Raw genomic sequence first — 10,038 nt, 5'->3', positions numbered from 1 at the left:
TCCATTTCAATGTAATTTTATTTGAACAAGGAGTCAAAACAAAAGCTTGCAGGCTTTGCTAAGCAAGAACTGCACCAGTCCCACAAAATGAGCTCTATTTATAGCACAGAGAGGAAAAGGGGAACAAAGAGAAGCACTGCAAAGTCTCATTTCCAGGGGGACAGATTTCTCAATAGGGCAACTACAGTCTCTGTAGCTGGCTTGGGAGAGTGAGCACATCACCTGCCCGACATGTTTCTCGAGTGCTGCGGATTTAAAGCTGAAGAGAATCACAAAACCAACTGTCAGCAACTTACCCATGGCCATCACAGAAGTGAGTCAAAATTGCTTTATAAAAAGATTAATAAAAATACTGGAAAAAATCCTCATTTCTCATGCTATATGTCTGGTTTTCTTTTTTAAAACCTAGTATATTCACAAGTTTCTTAGAAAACTATGTGACCCCAAAAATAGTGTTCAGATTCACAATTGGAGGCAAAGAGGGTATGCAAGAAATCTAGAGTGAACAGACCAAGATGCTGCTAACATTAGCCAAGAGCAGTTTTGCATTTTGGTGGTTGTGGTGGGGAGAGCTTGGGTCCTTTCCCCTCAACTGTGCCATGCTACACTTTAGAATTTCAGCACAAAAAGGGAAAAAACAAAAGGCGATTCTTTAAAGAGAAACGACTCCAAATTCAAGCAGAGGGAAAGTTCCTTTAAATTAAGAACACCACAGAGTTTGGTCCCAACAGTTTCTAGTCAGATGTTTATTCACATGCATTTTTCTTCTATATATAAGAACCACAAACGCCTTTCTGAAGTTAACCATTTTAAGGGGTGTTGTTTTTATATGTATATATATGCAAACGCTTAAAATAAAGGATTTCTAAAAAAGAATATCCACAAACAGGAAGAAAGGGGGAAAACAAAGAGCAGGGAATTAATTTCCCACATGTATCATCACATTAAAAAGAGCGAGCGCGCAAAAACTGATTGCCAATAGTATTGGGCAGAACTCACTCCACTGTCCTCCATGAGATCACTGAAAAATTAAAAAAGAGAAAATAAAAGAACATTCAACTAGTCAATAAGGATCAAATTACAGTCCAGACTGACAAGAGTCCCCCCTCCAACAGCTGTTGCTGCTTCAGGGTCTCAGGACCCTCTTTCCACTTGTCGAGACTGCTACTCCGCCACCGACTGAAGGGCCTCTTTGTCCTCTCTGTTCTCAGCCCCGCTCTCATCATCCTCAATCTCTCCCTCCTCACCACTAAACTTGTCATGGGCCCATTTGGGGCTGGTGCTCGATTTTCGGTACAGGAAACGGCCCCTCCCTCTGGGGAAGATGCCCCTTCCCCGGCCTCTGTTCACCCATTTCTCACCCCCTTCGCCCTCACGGTCATCATGCTGCAAAGGGAAAAGAAGAAGAAGAAGAAAAGGTATTTGTCAGTCAACAAATGCAGAGCTCCTCAACAGCCCACCAGAAGGCCCCACCTCTGTCCACCCCCTCTCCTTTCCCCAGTGGCCGCTGCTACATTTCCCACACAGGCAGGGGAGGATAAATACCCTGGAATATGCCCCCCCCCAGCCTCTGCATTTTCCAAGTAAGCCCTCCAGTAATGCTGCAGGGCTGAGGAGACAATGACGGCAAGACCAACTTGGGGACTGTCACCTGGTGGAAGGGACAACTTCTGTGCAGGCAGCTCACAGCCACATGCCCACCTCACCCCCAGGGCACATACCAAGTAGTACTTCTTGCTCTTGGGGGTGTACTCGGGGTCCCACTCCTCCTCCCTGCTCCGCTTCTGGAAGTCGGTGCTGCTGCTGCCGCCACTGCTGTTGTTGTTGTTGCTGTTGCCAGAGAAGGTCCCTCTTCCCCAGCCACGACCCCTGGCCCGGAACTGCTGCTGTCATCAGGAGCAGAGGAAGACAGGGAACGTCAAAAAGCGAGCAACAGAAAGAAAGGGGATCTGGCTGGGCCTGGGATGGCCTGTCATGATTTCTGGAGCACTACACACACAGACCTGATCGTTTATCTCTTAGCAACAGATAGAATGGAAATTGCCCATCACTAGAAACACTCATCACACTTCTGTATTCAAGGTGTGGGCTACTGTCTTTCCAGGAAAAAACTGACCCAATAGCACTATTTTGAGGGCTAAGTAAACATGACAAATCTGTAGGCACTTGAGATCCCTTTTTGCATTACATAGCTGGGAAGAGGTGCTATAATACTCCCATTTACAAAAACAAACCCAACCCTTTTGGCTCAACCTATTAGCTAGGCCCCTTCTTGGTTAAATTGTCCTTCAGATTCTGACTGATTTTTGGGTCTGGATGTGAGCCCCTGGGTGTGGCTCCTTACACTTCCTTGAGCAACTGATGCGCACTATAATGTTATGGTTTTGTTGCTTTTGGTATATCATATCATATTGTTAAAAAAAAAAGTTTGCCCTTTCACCACAAATAGGAAACTTCTTCTGAAAAAGACCCTGAAGTTGTACTCAGTAAATATGTGGAAGAGGTGAGACAAATTTTATAAGCAAGAACAACTCCCTTACACTGGGTAGCTGCCAACACCTAACACTGAACCCCTTTCAAAAGCTGGGAGGTGCCTGTCCACACTCCAGCTCTGCCACAATTCAAAACTATTTTGACTTATCACCCTGGAACAAGGGCCCAGGGCACACACCCTCCAAAAGGACAACTTACAAAGGTTCCTCGGGCTCTGCCCCTATCAGTTGGGCCCGTAAATTCCTTGGTCCCAAGGCGGGATTTGTCAAAGCCAGGGGCAGCCTCCTCTCGCTCTTCAGTCTCCTCGGGGTACTCCTCTGCTTTGTAGGAGCGGGAAGACTGTGATGACGAGGAGCTTGACCTAGATCGCTCCCGCACACGCCGGTGCTTCCTAAGTCAAGGCAAAGAGAGAGAGATATGAATGTCAGGGGAGGGCACATCTCTACTGCCTCAATGTCAGTCATTCCTCCACCTCTCCCCGCAACTTCACCACATGATATATACCAGGCATGTCCAACCAAAGGTACTGAGATCTACCATCCAATATCAAAAACTGGCAGTGATCCACCACACTCTCCCATTGTCGTTCTTCAACTTAAACATATTATACTAGGCTGGGCTTATGATAAAAATAGTAACAAATGATAGTCCCTTCCATAAAACCTGAAAAGTTCATCATAAATCAATATTTTTTAAAAAATACATAATTTGTATAATTGTAATAACATAAGAAAATAACATTGAGGACAGGGTTCTACATAATCAGAACATGATGCATGGATTGTTGTTCACAAGAGATCGTCTTTAAAGTACCCCAGACTCTTGCTGTTTTTCAAATGAGTCAGGGGCACATGTCAGCCACAGTGATTTCCCCCATAGTTTGAAACATAAATTGGGTAAACTCAACTGCAGAGTTGACAGCCTTCAAGCACCACCTTAAGAACTGGATGGAACCTGTAGAAGCCCTTTCCCCTGGATCCAACCTACCCCTTCCTTTCGAGTAAACCTAAACCAGACCTTTCTCTCTTTGATGAGCCAGGGCGCAGGGCTGCACATACATACACACACACCACACCCCTCCCTGCGTGAGTGGGATGGCAGCAGCCAGGAAGGGCCCCCACTCCCTTGTGTGTTTACTCGGGAGTAAGCCTTGCCGCGCTCAGTGAGAGAGAGCTCGTCAGCGGGGAGGGAGGACAAGGCAGTCCTCTCCTCAAGGGCTGGATCCTGGAATGTCCAGCACCATCTCTCTCTCTCTCGACCCAAGCCAGCCCTTTCTCATGAGGAGCCAGTGCACAGGGCTTCTCGCTCTTGCCCAGCCTCTACATCTGCGTACACCTCCGCCCGCTTGCTTCTCCTTCTCCTCCTTCTGAGAGAGAGGGAGAGAGAGAGAGAGAGAGAGAGAGAGAGAGAGAGAGAGAAGCCCTGCACGCTGGCTCCTCAGAGAAAGGGCTGTTTCTGGAAAGAGAGAGAAATATACAGAGATCGACGAGAAACAATCACATGATCTACAAGTCGATCCTGATCGACCTGTTGGACAATGCTTCTATATACAAATAGGAGACTACCATACTCCCTACCCTCTCCTAGACCAAAGGCAGGGATTTCCCTGCCTCCGCAACCACCCTGCTTGTAACCTGCTGTCTCCAGTGACTGAAGAGAATCATTAATTTGGGTCTCTGTGTCAGGAGATTCCAGACCAAAAATGAAAGCAAGCGTACAGTCTCCCCTTCTTTATCTAGAGTGGCTTCTTGTTTTCTAGGGCTCCAGTGCAATTCAGCAACAGAGGTGCACATCACACACGCTGTTATTAAGCTTGGGCAGCATAGTGCCTCATTCAGCCCAAAGTGGCCCAAACACACAGCTATTTGCTGCAAAAATGGAAGTTTCAGAAATGCAGGCAGGAAAGCATTGAGCAATGCTAGCATGCCCCATCCAATGATCCAGAGAGCTCTCCTCTCTCTTACACCCACTCCTCTTAGCTTGAAAAAGCGAAGTTGCGTTTGACATCTAGGGGGAAAGGCTAAGCTAACAATCACAAATGTACATTTATAACTTTAAAAAATGAATTAATGGTACTTAAATATTTTTATAAACAAATAAATAAGTGTAAAAGACATTGACTTGAAATGCACTTAGATTAGCCTGCCTGTGTCCTTTCAATAAGTAACCCTACAAACTGTGTTCTGGGAAAATGTAGGGTTGGTTCCTTGGAGGCTTATTAGCAACTGCTCAATGAGAAGATCAGTGATGACGGACAAGCATCCCTTTTGGAACAGCTTGCCTACTTATTGCAGACCTTATGGTACAGTGTACATCCCACAGGCAATGCACATGAGGGGGGTGGCTGGACCCAACAGCTGAGGCCTAACAAGCCTGGATGTAAAAACAGCACTTTTCACATCCCCAGAAGCCTGTGCTATGTAACAGGACAGCCCCACACTGACACCTGCTGCATCCTAGGAAGTATCATCAACTAGCCCAGTGAGGGGAAGGACCTCAGGCTCAGGGGCTGAAGGGGAAACTCCAGGGTTCTCTATCTGGCCCTTGGGACTTTCACAAGGCCACACCCCGTACTGGTTCTGCTCTGCACCTTCCTTCAGTGTTTGCGCCTGGTTGGGATGTCTCCTTGAACTGTGGTAGCACCTCTTACTTGCTTGGATGCAAGGCTGGATAACTGCACATGGGACTGTAGAAACCTCTGGAACGTATCCTACTGAGCATCCACTGCCCCACCCACACTGGCATGCACTTCCTGGGGAGGTTCCTCTTGAGGAAATGCAGCCCTTGGGCTGAAAATGTTTCCCTGCTAGTTTCTTCCATGTGGGATTTCATTATGTCAGCTCACTATCACTCTTCTGTGTGGCATCTAAAATAAAAAGGGAAGGAAAGAAGGAAGAAGTGGAGAATGTTCTCCTCCTACATACTTCTTTTTGGACCCTTTATGAGACCTCTCTGTTTTCTCCGTTGATCTCTCCCGTGAATGACTTGAGGGTCTGGAGTCCACCGATTCCCTCGACTTGCCTCGCTTATCTTTCTCCTTATGTTTTTTACGCCGTTCAATGTCAAGGCGCAGGTCAACTGGGTCCTCTTTGTATTTGCTTTCGGCCTGCAAAGAGAAAAACAGGGGAAAGACTTGACACCTGAGCCTTAAGCAATTCCTTCACAACTACATCCCTTTTTACCTTGCTCAGGACTGAAAAATACTCAAGCAAGGGAAGTTATGCTGGTGCTAATACACAGACTGAATGACTTCACAAGATCCACGCAAAAGATTTCAATCTTTCTGCATCCACTTCTCTCTATGCCAAACGTAAGTAATTATTAATCAAATCAAGGGAGCAAAACTGGGTGCCAAAGCCAAGACCCTTTGATGTCCAAAGGAAAAAGAACAGGCTCAAGGGGCAATGATCTATATATGCCAAAGTTAAGAACTGTGTTCTCCTCTTCTGACAGATTCTTGTGCTCTACAGGGAATTGACTGAACAACAGAATTCCTTCCCTGTGCCTGGAAAGGGACGCCCCCTCCTCTCACTGCAGGAGACGTTGGCTGCAGTTATGGAAAGTGAAGAAATGTGCAGACTGTCTAAGCTCCAGTATCGTAATAGAGCCAATTCTCTACATTCCAGAGAACCAATGAAGGAGTTATTTGGGGAGGCAGGCTTCCTGAGTGTGCTCCCCCCTTCAATCACCACTGGCTGTTGAGAGATCCATAATGAGCCTTGAAGGGGCTGCTGCATAGTTTGCTCTCAATCAGCATAACCTCTCAAATTCAGAGTTGTGCACCGTAAGCACAAAAACAAGGCATCGTGTTTCTCACACTTACGATGGCAGAAAAAAGATTTGAACATACACCTGCTGCTGAAGACTCAGCAACCAAATGGAGCCAAGCTTGGCCTGGCTTCTAGGGGACAAGAGTTAGAACTTAGGTGTTCTGCACTGCTGTGCTCACTGCACACTCCCACCCCCTGCAAAACAGAACTCCCTGCTTCTACCATTCAGCTACAATCCAGTCTCCACACACCCACCCCTGTCTCCATTGCCGAGAAGCTCCTGAATTTTGGGGGAACTTGAACTTTGACAGCAGAACACGTTGTGCAAGATAAATGTATCTATATTACTTATTCTGAGCAATACTTATAAACAGCAAACATTTATTCAGCATCAACAGTGTGCTTGGAGCTGTAGTTGGAAAAGTTAAGATATCCTTGGAGATCACTTTACGGAATGAGATTCCCATGAACAAAACACAAAAAAGACACAGGTATGTCTCATCCCACTATTTCATCATCCCTGTCCTTATTTAGGATACTTTAAGTGGCACATCTGGGAAGAAATGGCTAAGAACAGGAGAAAGTGGTGAGAAGATTAAATTCTACAGGCAAACGAAAATCTTCAGTCAACAGCAGTAGGATCAAAGTCATTTCTGAATTGTTACAGGTCTCTTTGATTTTTATTGAAACAGTCAATCAGTGGAGCTTCTTGTTTCAACTTGGTAACTTTCAGTCCAGCACAAGTCTTTGGAATAACTAGGGCAGGGAAAAGTGGGAGCATCAGTTTCGCCTTAACTCAAAAAGAATGGGTAGCAGCTCTCTATTAAGTACTTTACTTACACAAGCTTCTAGCCTACTTTTTGATTAAAATAAAGAAGCTGGCATGGCTGAATGTGGGAGCTGTATTTGTTCTTTTGCCTTCCATAAGTGAAGGAGAACTCTTTTCAACTCATAAAACAAAGCCGATCTGTCATTGCCAGAATGGAAACTCGTTTCATCATCAAATGTCATTCATCAGCAGAACCTAGATCAGTTGTTGTAGCCATTTGTGTAGTTCCATTTCATAAAGAGGTCGTCTCAGGAGCTCCTGACTGTTTGTAAACCTGAAGTATGTGTCTATTCACATACACAAGCATGTTCACTGTCGGATGGTGTGGTAGAGAGAGATCAAATCCAGCAGTCGAGTATCTTTCAAACGCGACAAGTGTGTTTGGAGAAACTGAGAACACAGGTATGACATGAAAGCAAACCCTTCAACAGCATTGCTAAAAACCATTAAGACAAACGTGTATGAAAGTGAACAGACAATGCTTCAACTCAAGATGGTCATTTTTTCCTTTAAACTTAGGGGCATATAATTGTTTCGCTGCCTGTAACAGTTTTAAAGACCCCCAAGAGAGTGTTTTTAATTCTGAGCAGCATTTTAAAATAAACTAGCGGCAGTCAACAGAAAACACATTAGCAGAAAAAATATCTGTGTGCTTGGTTCAGATATGGATTTGATTTACTTTCCTCTCTTCCTGACATGCACGTCTTTTTGAAAACATGGTTGGAAATATCACGGGTAATACAAGTGATTTAATCATACTTACAAGCAGCAAAATATCACAAAAAGTCTTCCATCATCAAGGTCACTTGTTTCCAAAATTCCATTTTTTTTGTCTCAAGCTCAACCTCAATTGACTTTGGGGTCATTTACCATATTTCTAACCACTTCACAAAGGTTGTTGATACATTTTTTTTAATAAAAATTAACCCTTTGTAGTTCATTTTTAGAATTATGCCCATCCTTGAAAGAAAAACACAAACTTAAGTAGAGAGCAAGTTAAACAAAAATATCACTTTTTTATTATAAAAAACAAGTTCATGCCCAAAGTGCACACATTTTGTTTCACTACAGATCAAAGCAACAGGTCACCTTGTAGCTGGATTCTTTGGAACTTTTGATTTCCTCTTGCGAGAATCCATGTTTTCTAAAGGAACTGGGAGAAATGTCTATCCTCCTAAAAAAGAAAAAAAGAGAGCATGCATGATTAAGAAAAGGTCAAGGAATGCCCCCCCTTCCCTTCTGCCATTCAGGGAATGTATAAATTAGGCCTTAGTTCTATAGTGTAAGGGATGGCACATGACAGACATAAAACTTCAGGGCTGAATTGACTTGTGGATAGAACATTCAATCTCCTGTTCCATCACGAGACTCCCTAGTGGCCTTGGGCAAGTTGATGCTGGTAAGCCTCAGCTACGACAGAGACTTGTTCAAAGATAAACAATATAGGACCTTAAGGCACCTTAAAGAGTTATGGATACAACGAAGAGTTGTTTATCTCTTTCTTGCTCTGAAAGCCATACTTATTCGTGCAGACTCTGATAGCAACAGTGATGGCTGGTGTCCCTTGGGACCAGGAGGGCAGAAGGCAGGGAGACAAAACAGTAGGTAGAGCCAGAGCCAATGACAGGGAGAGACAATTTATTCCAACTTTGTCCTCATCCACCTCCCTACTGTGTTCTGCAAGGGGCAACACAGCGACTTAGGAGGAGGATGCTGACAGGCAGGGCAACCCCCTGGACTAGCTGTAAATGAGAGGAAGACAGGCAGGTTGGAGCTGGCTGAGAGCAGACTGAGGTTGGTTAGCCAGTGCTCTATTCACTCTAATGAATGAACCTCCAATGGATAAAAGGTTCAGAATTCAGTCTCCACTCTCAGCTTCCTTTTTGAAAAGGAAGCTTCTAGCCATCAGAAAGTATGGCTGAATTATGTGGGCATCACCTGCTGAAGGCCAGAAAAATGGCTGCTTAAGAGTTTCAGTTGTAAGGACTGGGTCTCTAACATCCTTGCCTCACCGTGAGGAGCAAATTATTGATTTCCGTACTTTATTCTTGTTGTGGATTCGATAAGCTTGAATCAAAGTCCTTTTTTCTCTCCTGGATAGGCACCCAAGACAGTGGCAGGGCAAGGCAGAGTTTGCCTTGGATGAGAAGCACTTGCTTATGATAAGCAAGCAAATGCCTAGTAGCTAAATGCAAGCATTTATGCTGCTTAATGGCTACGATTCAAAAAGTCTCTTAAATCGGGATTTTAAAAGTACATGTCAAAATTCTACACTTGGCAGATAGTAGTCTGATTTGTCTAGTAGTCTGCCTGCTTTCGTGCTGGTGAGTTATGCCAAAGCCTATTCATTTGAGGACTCTTTGTGGTAAGGGTGCACATTTTCTCCCAAAACCATGCCTTTATTACATGCAAAGGTGCACCCACCTGTGGATTTCAGGGCTTTTGTTCTTAGCAGACTCTTGCTCCGCTCGTTTTAGGTACTTTGTAAAGCGCTCATTCAATGTCATTCCCGAAGACCCAAAATGATGCTCTGTTGATATGCAGTGAGGAAATATCACATCATTAACATTGCATCTATACTTTAGGACAATATAAAAGTGGCTTCTGCAGGAGGGTCTGAAACAGATTCAGGAAGCAAACAACATAAAGGTGAAGGGCAGGAGAAAAGAGGGAAGGAGACGGATCCATCTGTCTGCAGGTTAAGCAGTGCAGACTTTTGAAAGAAATTGCTTTTACTCATATAAGAATAATTAAAACACCAGGGAAGTCTCAAATGTAAGATCCAATACAAGGCTGGCATCATATGAAGATCAGCAAAGCATTATAAGCTTGATCAGATTGTTAACATACATACTTTCCTTTATCTTTTTGTACTGGAAAACCTACAGTGACAGTCTTACTGCAACCATAGTGTCAACTGATCCTGATTTCCAAATCTGAAGATTG

General features: G+C 44.4%; 1 protein-coding gene across 9 annotated transcripts in view; it reads right to left on the bottom strand.

The window, feature by feature from the left end:
- Positions 1-10,038, bottom strand: part of THRAP3 (thyroid hormone receptor associated protein 3) — a 41,738-nt gene continuing 31,700 nt past the window's right edge. For 4 of the 9 annotated variants that reach the window (XM_083511588.1, XM_083511590.1, XM_083511589.1 and 1 more), the window contains 7 exons: positions 9,517-9,622; positions 8,182-8,266; positions 5,418-5,599; positions 2,692-2,884; positions 1,722-1,886; positions 1,362-1,386; positions 1-1,021 (listed from right to left, as the gene is read on the bottom strand). In XM_083511588.1, coding sequence (XP_083367714.1) covers positions 996-1,021; positions 1,362-1,386; positions 1,722-1,886; positions 2,692-2,884; positions 5,418-5,599; positions 8,182-8,266; positions 9,517-9,622 — 782 coding nt within the window. In that variant the 3' untranslated portion in view covers positions 1-995. Of the gene's footprint in view, positions 1,387-1,721; positions 1,887-2,691; positions 2,885-5,417; positions 5,600-8,181; positions 8,267-9,516; positions 9,623-10,038 lie in introns of all 9 variants that reach the window. The other 5 variants (XM_083511583.1, XM_083511585.1, XM_083511584.1 and 2 more) reach the window with 2 other exon arrangements.

The sequence above is a fragment of the Podarcis liolepis genome (assembly GCF_965112155.1).
Source record: "Podarcis liolepis genome assembly, chromosome: 7".
NCBI lineage: Eukaryota > Metazoa > Chordata > Lepidosauria > Squamata > Lacertidae > Podarcis > Podarcis liolepis.
Note: the sequence above shows the minus strand (reverse complement) of the source record. Positions and strands in the feature narration are given on the sequence as shown.